The following is a 14,914-nucleotide window of genomic DNA, read 5'->3' as shown; positions in this document are numbered from 1 at the left end:
AACTCTTCCAGGATTTTGGCTTCATGTTAATTTTTATTAGCCTGCCTGCAGCCACTACTGCCAGAAATTTATAATTTGTTGAAATGTAAAATAATGTATAAAAAAATTTGTTCAAGTAGGAAAGTTGCAGTGTAAAAATACAGTTGTGTGAAATTTTAAGTTGTTGCATTTTAAACAGTATTTGAAACCTCCAAATGAAAGAATAGGATCCATTTTCTATAAACATTAATTTAATGTATGAAACAGAAAAATGTCATCATGTGAGTAAATTGCAGCTGAAATTCTAGGCTGACTTGCCATGAGACTTTTCAGGTCTGGAGAAGACTTTACTGGAAATCATGCCAATATCTAAAATTTGACTGCAAGTGCTAAAGTGCCTTCAAATAATTTGCTGTCATATTAGGAAGTAAGTTTATTCATGCAGACATTTAGTAGTGTGATGTTTTCTTGTCTTCTAGGCATGTCATCTTTTATGTGGAGATACTGAAACAATTTTTAATATTAGTTAATAATTAGTTTGATTTTATATTACTTGCAGATAGTTACGCTGCTTCAGGGTTTTATTGCCTTCCCCTGTCTTAATAAAGCACAAAGTGGGTGAGTTTTCTGTGCTGACAGTTTAGTGGCTCTTACTTTAAAGGCAAAGGAGCTTATTATTGAAGTTTCCCAGTTGGCAAATGCTGTATTCTTTTAAAAAGTGAAAGTTTTTCTTTTGCTTCTCCTAGTAATCAGGTTATAATATGGGAGGTATACATGTTTTGGGGTTTTTTATGAATTTTAATAATTTTTTTTAAAGTTTCAGATACTTATTTTAAATTTGGTTTTGTAACATCTTTCATTATTCAATGCCTGTTTCACACTGGCATTTTTTCTTAGATTCAGAATACTGAATTCATATTTGTATTTCCATTTCCTTTTGAGTTACTGGAAACACTGTTTCAGAATGTAAAAGTATCAACTTGGCCTGTAATTATTCTTAGTAGCTTTTACATTTTACATGTAAATCCACATAGTGGAGAAAAGTTGTCTGTTTAAAATCGTGAATTACACTTTTCTTCTGGCCTTGTTTATTTCAATTTTTTTATAAAGAGCCTAAAAAGTCAAACTAATTTCCAAAGAAAATAATCTTTTTTTTTTCATTTAGACTATGGTTACAGCTGTTATCTTGATTTGCCATGTGCACACATTTAATATTTTGTTAAATCATACAGAATAGGGATAATAGAATCACCCAGCCACTGCATTATCTAAACACACAACAAAGCAGGCAATTGAATGAAAATTATTTAAAATATATAGTTTCTTTCTGAAATTATTTGATTTTATGTTGAGCTGGAAGGGACCCATCAGGGTAAAGCCCAATTGTTGTTCCTGTACAGGACAGCCCAAGAGTAACTCTTTGTGCCTGAGAGCATTGTCCCAACTCTCAAAGCCAGACAGGCTTGGTGCTGTGACCACTCTTCTGGGGAGCCTGTGTTGTATGAGAGAATCTGCATTTAAATTCCCAATTTAACTGTGTGGTTTAGTTCATTCTGGAACTGAGTGGCCAAAGATTTCTCTCTCTACTGGTGTTTCCTGTGTTCTTTAACTCTCAATGAGTGCTACCTTTATGAGTATCATGTTTCCATCCTTATTGAGAGTGCATGGTGGTTAAAGTACAAATTATGTCATGCTGAATTGTTTTCAAGAATGTTTTTCACATCCAATATTTTTTAATGTGATCTGTGAAAGTGGGAATTAGAAAAATTATTATGACGATAAAATAACAGTAGTTTTTCTTTTTGTAGATAGAAAAAGTTCCACGGAGTTATTTCAAGAGCTGGGTTTGAGTGGAACTCGGCTCTTGTTAGATTTACAGCAGAGAGAAAATCAGGTCCTCTGTGATCCATGTATCATGTAATGTTATTTATGTGTGTGTGGAGATCAGATTCTGCTATCTGTATCATGCCTTATTAATTTAAGGAGTAGAAAAAGCATGCTTTTTACATTAAAAAAAAATCAAAACAGATGGAAGAATGTCACATTTGGTTGTTGGTAGAACTGATAACACATTTTTATTTCCAAAGACAGAATTAGAAATCATTATTATTGTTCTTCAAAGCTTCCAATCAGTTTGGGGGTTTTGGTTTTTTTTTTCTTTTTTTCTTTTTTTTTTTTTTTTTTTTTTTTTTTGTTTTTCACAGCAGTACTGATTGTACTTAACACTATGAATGTGTTTACTTATTTCCTCTTATTTACTTCTGGTTTATTTCCCTATAATTTCTCTATGCTGCAGGGTTGAATTGGAAAAAATTATAACTTCTTTTCCATTTATAATTGTCTGGGTAAAGCAGGCTAACTCTTGTTATGAGTGTATATTTTAAAAATCTGACGCAAATGATGGGCTCTGTGAAAAATACATGCATAAAGAAATCTAAAAGCAGGAAATGCTTTAATGACTCATCCTCGTGTGGGATAAGGGAGGCATCCTTTCTCTTTGCTAATTAAAAAGAGTGTGATTATTTTGTATTAGGGATTTATGGTTGCTGTGCCAGATCTTGAAAGGATTATCTTCATAGTTGATCTAATTGGAGATTGGTTTTAGTCTTTAGCAGTGCTGATATCAGTGTCTGAGTGATGGCGACAGTGAATTTTCTATATACAATGATGGGCACAAAGATTAATAGACAGTAAAAAACTACTTTGCAATGTTTGAGTTAAAAACAAATCTACTTGTATTTCTTAGCCTGGGTATATGTGCGGCTAATGTATACTTTTTAAAATTATTGAATAAAATACACCATTGTTTGGTCAATAATATATTTTTTTAAAATAAATATTCAGCTAGGAGTGAGATAATTTAGTTAGTAATGAAGTACAAAACCATGATGATATAAAAATTATAGTGGAAAAGGTGCTTTAGGTAGCTTTATAACTTCCTATTTAATTAATTCTCTTCAGTCTATGTCAGATGATCATTACATCATATTGCTGTATTCTTTGTAGCTGTCTGGTGATTACATAGCCTCCAGTTTCTCCAGCCTGTCTTATGTTTGCTCGCCAGTTTTTCAAACTAATTTTTGAAACTAATGAAGTCTTTTGGGTAGCGGCTGTCCCCATTTTCTGATTCTAGAGCAGTGAAGCTTCCTGACCCATCTAAAATGCAAGCAATAAATAGTACTCGAGAAGGGAAAATTACACTTCACCTGCTTGGCACATAGCCTGCAAGCAACAATTCCTTTGGTCTCCTTTGCATGTTGAAGATCCCTTTTCAAGGTTGTCACACATCTTCAGGGCAATGAGTGGGCACAAGAAGAAGTAGTATAAAACTCATGTGCCTTTGAAGAGGTTCCCAGTTACATTAGGATATCTTCTTTTTGACTCAATTTCTGTTTCTGTTATAGAAATGTTTTGCAGACCTCCCTATTGTCTGTATTCTGTTTCCATAATTAGAGTCTTTCAGAAAAGACAAAATGTCAATTTTTTTTTTGTCCTGGTTTTCAGATGCTGTCTGATATTGATTCCCAGTAAAGTGTAGGAGGGAAGAGTGTGTACAAAGAAAGAAACTTCTGTGATGCAGTTAGGGAAATTGAATCCACATTTAAATTAGGGGGGAAAATAGCTAAATTATATAAAAAATATCATATTTATATATTTATTAGATAAAAATGGCTTGTTGAAAAGAAACATGCCATTGCTAAAAATTTATGCAATATTTAATATAATTGCATCTACTATAAAAAAAATCAACTGACTTCTGTTTCTACAGTGGAAATCAGATGCCACTGGAATTAATTAATTAATATGAACTAGTCTTATATGTTTAAAGACTGATAAACTTTTTTACTACAATACCCCTAGTGTTTTTAAAAAAAGTAAGTGGAGTAGAACAACCAGAGATGTATTTGCTTTTTAAGATTTATTTTGCTTTTTTCTGAAGAGTACACAGTTCTCCTCTTTCCACTCCTAAACAGTGAAGAAAATTTAAGTGTATTAGCCATTCTTTTTGTTCCTCCTAGTGAAGCAAATATACCTTCCCTTAAGGTTTTCCCGTGTTACAAACTTGAATTACTGTGTGTAAAGCAGTGGCTTCACTTCAAAAAGTGACACCAAAGACAATTACAAAGTTTTCATTAAAAAGTTGTATTCATCTGGATTGGGAATAATAATAGGACATAGACTTTTTTTAAACTTTCATTTGTGTTTATCAGTTTAAGATGAAATGGATGATGGAAAAATGTTTTAAGTTGCGTTTATTTTTACTGTACAAAATTTAAGACTGTCTATGCCATGCATTGTCTGAAAATCAGGAACTTAACAAAAGAATTTCCAGTTCAGCTTCAATATTTATGAAAAAGGAGAATGGAAAATACAATAGAAATATTTTCAAATTTCTATAGTTGTTCGATGTCTGGCTTTTTTAGATATTTCTGTTTTCATAATGTACTTCATCAAGCACAGTTGTTTAAAATATTATGGATTCTATTTTTTCCCTGCTTTAAATTGAATATTTTCTTTAGATAGTAGTTTCTCTTTGGTTAAATGGCTGTAGTTTCTGCTACAGGTAATAGCTACCACTAGTATTTAATAAATCCTTTGTGTGGTTTTTCATTCAGATGTTATTTAACAGTGGTTTAATCATTCTAAGTTGTCTATTAGACATATTGCTGTCTATCTATTGCTATCAGCTTTTTACTATCTTTCATCTTCCTGTTTCTTTTAAAAAACTAAGTAAAATATAATATTAAATTCTTTTTTTTCCAAATGGATCATTTATACTTAAATATATTGTGTTGAAAAATGTGATTCTGAAAGGTTATAAATGATATCATTTGCAAATATGAGCTTTTATATAAGAATAGAGTACTAAATCTGTTGTAGGAACTGTGATTTCCTTAAGAAGCTGCAGTGATTAAAGGAATTAGTTTATATTTAAAAGTGCTATATTTTGTTTCTTCCAGATGGTCCTCGGCCCTCCCAGAAAGAAATCATATCATTAAGGGCGTTTATGCTTCTGTTCTTGAAACAACTTATATTGAAGGTAAAATGGTCTGTTCCAGAGTGAAAACATTGACATCTGTTATACACTTGTAATAGAATCTTTCATAGTAGAAAACCGTTAATACCTGTCCAGTATTGTGTCTTTTTCTGGTTAATTAATGTTCATGCACATTCTTCTAATCACGGAGAAGCAGTAAATCCATCCAAAATTTCTGCCTCACAAAATTCTGCCATGTATATTTTATTAAATGTTTAATATAGATGTTTTAATTAATTGTCATATTTTTTAAAGTTTTAATAAAGTGGTCAAATGAAAAAGATAATTGCCGTCGTCAAGCTAATAATTGCTTTGTCCTTCTTTGGACACTTTGTCTTTTGACCATTGATTGGTTCTACCAGTGGTAGAAATTGTGTAGGAGTCTTTCTGTTACAGCTTTGAATGCTACTCTTTGAGGTATAATCTGCCATTTGAGGCTAGACTTGAAAATCAGTATTTTTTGTTCTGTCTCACAAAGTGGAGGAGTAATAGTTTGTAGTATCTGAGGGCCCACACTGAAGGAATCTGACTTCATACTGTTTTGAACTATCAATGTGATAAAGAAAAGCAGTAAAATGAAAATTTGGTCTTTTAGGATCACATAAAAAAGCTGTAGAATTATTTGACTAGGTTCAAGGTTTGCTTATCCAATCCTGAGGAATATATTTTCTCTGAATAATGTCCCTTTTTTTCCCCCTTAGGATCGAGGAGTGAAAGAAGATGAATTGCAGAGCATATTAAATTACTTATTAACAATGCATGAGGTACATTTCTGTAATTACCTACCTTTTATTGTAACTAATTGTACCAGCTCTGTGGGGAGCTTGTTGTTGAGGTTAGTTTGTAGAATAACATTGGTGCTTGTCATACAGGATGAAAATATTCATGATGTGCTGCAGCTGCTGGTGGCACTAATGTCCGAACATCCAGCATCCATGATTCCTGCCTTTGATCAGAGAAATGGGATACGGTAAGACAGTGAAGTGAGAAAATACCTTAAATGTAGTTCCAGTATCATGACTGTCCAGTTTGCTTCTTTCTAACATAAATATCACACTAGCTGATCTTTTAAACTTCAATTTCATTAGCTTAACCTTAATTTTTTGACAAAATGAGTGACTTCAATATGTTGGAGGAAAAAAAGGATTTCCTTTTAAGGTGGTCTTTGATATTTCAAAGTAACTGCACTGTTTTACTTGCTTCTCAATCTCAAATAGAATGTGTAATTAACAAGATGCATCAAATAGCCATGTACCTGCCTCAGAATAATTTGAATTATTCTTTCTTTGTATATTTAACATTATCTGGGGAGAACAAGAAGAAAGCAAGAAATCATGCCCTAGCCTCTCAAATTCTGTCTGAAAAAAAGTGGAATTAGTGTGTTTATCTGTTTGGCTGTAAAATTAATAACTGATAATTCCCAAAAAAGTGTTATTTTTATGGGAGTTTATGCCTAATTTAGTAATATAATTCTTTTCAGGCACTAATCACTTACTTCATAATAATTTAATATTTACCATGATTTCTTTTTCCTGTTCTGAGAATGCTTTGGGAAATGCAAGGGGCTTGTAAAAGGGAAAAAGTCCCACACTATCTACTACTTGATAGATGCAAGCTCCATTTTGCCTAAATGCTAAGATCTTTGTACAAATATACGTACTTAAAACTATTTTAGTGACAATTCTCATTGAAGGGAAGACTCATGGTTAGGACTTTGCTTTCTGCCTATAGTTAGAACACAAACAGAATTCTGGTCCTGTCATGTTTTGAAGAAGGGTAAGTCTGATCTGGAAGACTGGAGACATCTTTATGTAACATTTGTGGTACTGATATTAAAGGTGTTTGATGGTGCAGTCTTCATGTTTGAAAGTCTGTTTTGCAGAAGTGGGGAGAATACACAGAATTACAAATTTTAAGTGTCTAAAAAACAAAACACAACACCCCCAATGCCTGATATAAAATTAGGGGTTCATTTGCCTAAGATGTCAGAAGACAAAAGCCCCAGAAGTGGTAAACAGCAGAACTAAATTCAAAAGAGGAAGATATTGTCTGAAAAAGCACTCTTTAGTTGAAAAAGACTCAAAAGAATTACTAAAATCTTAAGTCAAGCTAATTCTAATGGGAAACTAAAACAGAAATTCAAAAATTTGTTACAGAAAAATGCAGGACAAGGGTAATGCTTTCTGTCTCTTGCCGACTTCAGATCAAGGCTAGTTTCCTTTCTGAAAGACTGCATAATTTGTGCTTAAACCTACAATATTAATTAAATATTAAATAATTAGATTAGTCAATATTTGAGGCATTTTTTTTATCAAGGATTTAAAAATAGAGGGTGTAGTGAAAGGAGATTTTTACTAGTATCCAGGTACTCCAGGATATGATCTTATGTGTTCTATTCTGCTTTTCTTGTCCTAAGCTTCAGCTGCTCAGACTGTCTTTTATTTGATTGTTCCAAGAGAAGTATAGGATCAGATGTTACTTTCTGCTATAAAACACTGAACTGAACCAAACTACACCATGTCTTCAAACTCAAGAATTCATTATCAAACTCTTACACTGGACTTGATTCTTACAGTATATCCTATTTTGTGTAAATTGTTGTTTTTATTTCTTTATTTCTTAATAGATATTCTTGCTTAGTGAAACACAAAGCCATACATGTGATGTTTAGTGATAGAATCTATATATGTGATGAGTGTGAATTTGTTTTTCTGTTTTAGAGTAATTTATAAGTTATTGGCTTCGAAAAGTGAAAGTATATGGGTGCAAGCTTTGAAGGTCCTTGGATATTTTCTTAAACATTTGGGTCATAAGTAAGTGTCATTTTAAAATTTTTTGTAGTATCATATTTAAGTTCACAATTCTTCTTGTCTTTTGTCATGATTACTGTATATTCTTTGTCAGTCTTTAGAAATTACTTCAAGTTATTAGGTTTTCTGATAAATAATTTGTACACTGTTAGATTTATAAATCAGATAAAAAAATATTTTTCCAGTTAACTTTCTATTATTATGGTGTTTGAAATGATACATTGGTTGTCTTTCAGATATAAGATATGCTGAAAGACAAGTCTTAAAACAAGGGAAAAACATTTTCCAGAAATATCTCTTATAACTATATATTGCATGTTCAGCTAAAGTTAACAGGAAACACATGAGAGTGATCTAAAATTTGCTTCTGGAGTCATCAGTGTCATTGCAATAAAATTTTCAGGGCAGCATTTCTAAAAATAGTCCTGGAAGGATGGGAAAAATGAAATAGAACATTTTATTGACATGGGAATGTTTCAGAAGGAAAAAAAGATACATGAAGCAAGTGGAGTTTAAAAGAGGTGGTAAGGACATACTTCTGTGCAAGAAATACTCACTGAGAAAACGTGGCAGCAAGAAATATTCCCATTTAAAAAGACCTGATCTCACAAAACGGGTTTACTTAGTCTGATCTTCCATATTACAGTGTCAAGAAAGCACTAACAATCATGCAGTGCTGCAGAGCCTGCTGTTGCTCATTTTTCCCCCTCTACATGTGGTGTTAAGATCCCTGCTGGGATTAGCCCAAAATGGCATTTTAGTGGGAGGCTGTGTATTATAAAAATTAACCACATGCTTCACAAGAGACTTCATCATGTAAGCCTCATTTGAAAGCAAAGGAGGTAGGAGTCCAGCCAGAGTGTGGTATTGCTAGAAATGCTTTTCTCAGTAAGATCAATAAAGTATGACTGTATAATTGGGAGACAGTTAGCTGAGAATATGCTTCTAAGTGAGATTTTTCCTTTGGGACCCAGCAAGTCGAATACTGTTCTGGGAATTAATAAAGCAAATTGATAGTCCACTCAAGAATCTCCAAGGACTTTTCAAACATTACTTAGTAAAAGTCATTCACATTGATAGGAGTTGGATTAAGTATGATACCAGTTGAAGGTTTGACTTGTCAGAAGCCTGTTTGTATCCAGACAAGTACATTTGCTTAAAATATTTTTCCAGAAAATCAAGTAGCAACCTATGTCCTGGGTGCATCAGGCACCCAGGACACCAGCATCACCATCTGGACAATGGAGGGGATTGTCCCACTCTGCTCTGCACTGGGGTAGCCTCACCTTGAGTGCTGGGGGCAGTTTTGGGTGCCACAATATAAACAAGACATTAAACTATTGGAGAGTGTCCAAAGAAGGGCAAGACAGGTGGTGAAGGCCTTGAGGAGAAGCTGCATGAGGAGCATTGGAGGGCACTTGGTCTGTTCAGCCTGGAGGAGACTGAGGGGAGACCTCACTGCAGTTACAGCCTCCTCATGAGGGGCAGAGCAGAGACAGGCACTGATGTCTTCTGTGTAGTGACCAGTGATAGCGCTCAAAGAAAAAACAGTAAGCTGAATTAGGTTGGGTATCAGTAAAACATATTTCAGCCAGAGGGTGGTTGGGCACTAGAACAAGCTCCCCAGAGAAGTGATCACAGCGCCCAGCCTGACAGGGTTCAAGAAGTGTTTGGACAATGCTCTCAGGCACATGGTGTGACACTTGGTGGGGATGGCCCTGTGCAGGGCCAGGTGTTGGATTTGATGATCCTTGTGGGTCCTTCCTAACTCAGCATATTCTATGATTCTATAGTCACAAAAAAAAGAAAAGATAATTTTCCGAAGTTGGAATTTTAATTTATCATCTACTTGCAATTATGGATATATCAATGTAGTTTCCATTGTTGGTACTTAGCAAAAATTAACTGTATTTTTCATGTAATTGGAGTGATTGAAATCCCCTTGAATACTCTGTGTAACTTTCAAAGATTTTTTTTTTAATTTTTAGATCTCTGAACATCTGCAAATGTGCATATTTTATGTAGATTTCAGCAAGTAAAAACGCCCTTCCATTTCATGTTTTACAGCTAGTGCTTTTTGTTCACATATGCATATGTGCATACACATGACTTTTATAATATGGAAGTCAACCACAAAAATTACAAAATACTTGTATTCCTGTTTCACAGTACATGAAACAGATACTGCATTGTTATACGCTGGAGCAGAATCACATAAAGAGGTGTTATGTGATTTATGAAATATAAACTGATGCACTATTACTCACAAATGTGTAGGTACTAAACCAATTCCTTTTGCTGTAGTTCATATATACATGTGTCACAGATTAAGCTATGGACTAGAAGTAATTGATTCTCAGAAATGACCACTAATGTGTAAAATGAGAGCCTGAATAACTTAATTGATTTTTCTTTGTGATCTGTGATGATCTTTGTCTAACCTTAGCAGTTGACAAAATCCTGTTTTTTTCCTTCTCTGCCATATTTGATTCTTTCTATCCCACCACTTGAAATAATAGTCCTTTGTTTACTTTTGAGTTTTACCCACACAGTTAAACCAATGGATTTCTACTTCTATCTGCTAAATCATGCCTTAAAAAGTTGAATACCTGTAGGTTTTATCATAATTAATTCATGAACTCCCTTCTGTGCATACAAAAGTACACACTGTTGTAAGTTTTTGCCACTCTTTTGTGGTAGTTACTTTAAAAATGATAAAATAATCTATTAATTTCAATAGTTCTAGAATGAACCTATGTTGTGTTATTTTCACTAGTAATTATGAAAACACAGTTTCTTAGCTTTTGAATGCATAACATTTTTGGAAACTTTACTGTATCCAATTTAAAATTTTTCTGCTACTTTAATATAGATTATTATTTATTTTGAAGAATCATTTTTATTTCATATCCATTATAGTAGTAGATAAATTTAATGTTATATCCCCTTTTAAAATGGTGGGATTTAAGGACTAGGGGAGTTCGTTGATGTGAACAGCTTTCTTCTCCACTTTTTAAATATTTGAGTAGTTTTGGATTCCAGATGTGAAATACACTTCAATCACATAGAATTTCATAACTTTTTCAGGATTTTATTTCTTTTTCATTGCAATGTGTTATTCCAGGATTTAATTATTTTGGCTTCATGAGAGAATGATATATAAAGAAAGGTGGTACTGAAAAATCCATCTATATATATTTAAAGTATTAGCAGAGATTGCTTGAGCAATCTGAGGGAGGCTGGCCCAGATCATCCACTGTGGTTGCTGCCAACCTAACCAATTCTGTGATTAATATTGGAAAATATGAAGCTAGATTATCCTGAGTTCTTGTGATGTGAGAAAAGGTGTGTTCTTCAGTGATAACATTTTTACCAGCCCGTGTGCATCTTGAACTTTCTTGTTCTGAGTTGACTTTGAGAATGGTGTGTGATTTTTTTTTAATACAAAAGCCATCCTAAATACAACATTGTTTTCTGAGAACCTTTCAATATTTGTATAATTGTATTAATTGTGGGAAATATCTTAAATATATATATATAAAATAGCAAGCTTGGGAGCCTTTTACTACAGCAGCAAAATATTTGGCTTTTGGGTTTTATCTTGCATTCATTTAAAATGCTTATCATGCTTGACATGTGCCCAATATTTTTGTTTCCTTTTCCAGGAGAAAGGTTGAAATCATGCATACTCACAGTCTTTTCACACTTCTGGGAGAAAGGTTGATGCTGCACACAAATACAGTGACCGTTACAACATATAACACGCTTTATGAGGTACACATTATTAAATGTAATGATTGTTGTTTCTGCTGTAAAAAGCATGACTTAAAATATCTGTGCTCTATAACATCCTAATACTCAAGTCTTTTGAGAAAAACTTTAGAAATTTTGAGAAAGTTTTTCTTGGTTCACAATGTATTTTGTCATATTTTAGATAGTTTTATTAACAATGTCATCATTTTTACATAGGCTCTATAAAACTTCCCACTTCTGATGGAAGAGATCCTGGTCCTTAGGGTGTTCATCACTTTTTTACAAAAAAACCCCACCACCAAAAAAAAAAACAACAACAACCAAAAAAAAACCCCACCACACAACAATAAAAAAAACCCCAAAACCCCAAAACAAACAAAAAACCAAAACACAAACAAACAAAAAAAAACCCCCAAAACACAAACAAAAAAACCAAAACACAAAACCAAACAACCAAAAAAACCCCAAACAAACAAACAAAAAAAAACCACAAAACCCCAAAACCACAACAGATACTGCAGACCTCCAATTGCTCATACTTCTCTATTGTTTAGAGAGTTCATTTCCATTGAAATGGAAAGTGCTGAAGTCAGAGATGCCTCTATTTTCTTTTTCATGTCACTCATTTTACTTTTACAAAATTTTGAAGAGTGCTGTTTTTTCTTTTTTAACCATGCCAAATGATAACTAACACAGCCACTTTTATGTAGCAGATACAGCTTGAGGTGAATAAGTATGACCCCAAAGCATTCAGCTGTTCTACAAGGTTCTTGTAGAAGCTTCAGTTTTGATGATGAGCAATTTTGTAAAAGCAAAATATCGAGAACATAATGTTGGTTGAAACCCATGTCTTCATGCCTACATACATATAAAGCTCATGTCCTATCTTCAATTATTACTAAAATAGTGACTTAGAACAGAATCTCTTGCAATTTCTGAAAAATCTTATGCACTAAAAATGTTTTTAGTGGTTTTTTTAGTCACAGAAAGATTTAATGACTAGTTGCTCAAGGTAGGCTCCAGAAAAGAAAAGAGACTAGAGGAGTGCTTGGTTTTCAGGGTTCTAAGTGTGAGTAATATAGAAAATTATTCTCCTATGATTGTAAAAACCTAAATGTCATCTATTTGCCAGTGACTTAGCTCTAAGTTTTTTTTTTTTGTAAATTACCTTTTATGGTTTGGCCACTTGAGCCTCAGAGTCTAGCTCCTGCATTCAGTTTTCTGAAAGCTTCTATGATTGGTATTCTCATAAAATACATAACTCATTGACAGAATCTATGTTCTCATGGAGTTCAGGCACAGGATTTCCATAGGCATTTACATTTGAAAAAATAGAGGAAAGGAATAAAAAGGGGTTAAGTGGTCTAAGTACTGAAGGTTTGCTAAGAAACTGATGCTAAGGAACAGAGTTTTCCATATTCTCTCATATAAAGCAAGGGCATATTTGCATTCTATTTTAAATTTCAATGTATGAAGACATATTCTAAGATTTTGTGTTTATGACTGATATTAGCTTGATTATTTTTTAATGAGAAAGCTAAAGTTCTTTAAAATAAATATTGCTAGTGAAATTACTCAATTTTGAAATACATTTACTTGAATGTAACTTTTCTAATTCTCTTTACTACTTCTCTTTACTGAGAATTTCGTGTTGATATCATTGAATTTTTAGCTTTTTCTTAAAAATAAAGTTGCATACACACATCCAGTGACAGGTATCCCAGTGTGAAAGGTTTGCAGTGTTGCCTCAATACAGATTAATTAGGTTGTCAGGTACAATTCAAGCAACAGGACAATGTTCTGTCTTCCTCGTTATGTGAAGCCCCAGGATTATTCCTATGGAATGCTGACTCTGTTACTAGCTGGAGGAAACTAAACCCAGTTTTAAAAATTATTCAGTTTGGTTTTGATAAAACATGTGAGAATAATCATTGATGTATGTAGCTTGTGAAAGATATTTTGATGTGTGAATGTATAAAAATATGAGAAATATGAATGGAATGTCTTTAAAATACTTTATTGTATATTTAGGTAACGAACGCAGAGTTTAGCTAATCAGCTACAGTGCAACCATGAAAATCTTTATCCCTGCATAGAGAAATTGCTTTATTCTGTTTTTTAAGATTTAAAATATTTTACCTAATTTTTTTATATCACATTGCATGTGGCCATGGCAAATGTTCTTAACAAATTTTCAAATGAACAAAGAAATATTGTACTGTTTGATTAAAAGTGGTAAAAGGAAATTAATATTCTGTTTTAGATTTTGACAGAACAAGTATGCACCCAAGTTGTTCATAAACCGCATCCAGAGCCAGATTCAACAGTGAAAATTCAGAATCCAAGTAAGGACCATATATTATGTTTGTTTGATAAGTGTGTCAGCTCAAGATTTTTTGAAATGATGGTTCAGAAAGTGAGAACAATTCATTCATGTATCTTAGATACATATGGCTTGCAGTTACCTCTTACATTAATGGCTGTTATGAACTATTTCTTTTTTTAGACATGGGTAAAGTGCTTTACATAACTAATTTATTCTTTCAAAGTGATTCTTAAGGTGGTGGCAACACTGTTAAAAAACTCCACGCCAAGTGCAGAGCTGATGGAAGTTCGACGTTTGTTCTTATCTGATATGATAAAACTCTTTAGTAATAGCCGTGAAAACAGAAGGTATGTCCATACAAATAGTACTTTTTTCCTCATTGATTTCTGGGTAATGGCTATTTGTTATACTCTGTTTTAGAGTTATAATCTGTTATACTGAGTTTTAGAGTCTGTAACAAATTCAATTATTAAATTTTTAAGTTATTAAAATTAAATAATTTATTAAAATTTTAAACTAATTTAATACATTTTTGGTAATATTTCTTATTTCAGTAACCAACCCTAGATTCTTCTCTCTAGTATATTTTAATTATTTTTTCATACTGAACTATTTTTAAGTTTATTCCTAACATTGGAATGATGTTAAAAAATTAAGTTCTTCCCATCTTAGCCATTGTAATGTTAAAATAAACAAGCTTTGTTTGGATATATTTTGAACTAATTATTTCACTTTAGATGTTTACTTCAGTGTTCAGTGTGGCAGGACTGGATGTTTTCTCTGGGATACATTAATCCTAAGAACTCTGAAGAGCAGAAGATCACAGAGATGGTTTACAACATTTTCCGTATTCTCTTGTACCATGCAATAAAATATGAATGGGGAGGCTGGAGAGTGTGGGTGGATACTCTTTCTATAGCCCATTCCAAGGTAAGAAACAGCTCATAGATGTTTTTTTAGACACTGGTAACACCCAAAGGCAGTAGCAATGTAGCAATAGAAGATGTA

The 14,914-nt window shown here is 32.9% G+C and overlaps 1 protein-coding gene across 9 annotated transcripts in view; it reads left to right on the top strand.

Moving 5' to 3' along the window:
- NBEA (neurobeachin) overlaps window positions 1-14,914 on the top strand; it is a 452,703-nt gene that overhangs the window by 124,119 nt on the left and 313,670 nt on the right. For all 9 annotated transcript variants that reach the window (XM_064409011.1, XM_064409015.1, XM_064409017.1 and 6 more), the window contains exons 14-21: window positions 4,941-5,020; window positions 5,719-5,781; window positions 5,890-5,987; window positions 7,738-7,830; window positions 11,493-11,601; window positions 13,844-13,925; window positions 14,130-14,253; window positions 14,644-14,836. In XM_064409011.1, the coding sequence (XP_064265081.1) occupies window positions 4,941-5,020; window positions 5,719-5,781; window positions 5,890-5,987; window positions 7,738-7,830; window positions 11,493-11,601; window positions 13,844-13,925; window positions 14,130-14,253; window positions 14,644-14,836 (842 nt within the window). The remainder of the gene's footprint in view (window positions 1-4,940; window positions 5,021-5,718; window positions 5,782-5,889; window positions 5,988-7,737; window positions 7,831-11,492; window positions 11,602-13,843; window positions 13,926-14,129; window positions 14,254-14,643; window positions 14,837-14,914) is intronic.

This window comes from Passer domesticus, chromosome 2, assembly GCF_036417665.1.
Source record: "Passer domesticus isolate bPasDom1 chromosome 2, bPasDom1.hap1, whole genome shotgun sequence".
Taxonomy (NCBI): domain Eukaryota; kingdom Metazoa; phylum Chordata; class Aves; order Passeriformes; family Passeridae; genus Passer; species Passer domesticus.
This window is presented reverse-complemented; position numbering and strand designations above follow the sequence as displayed.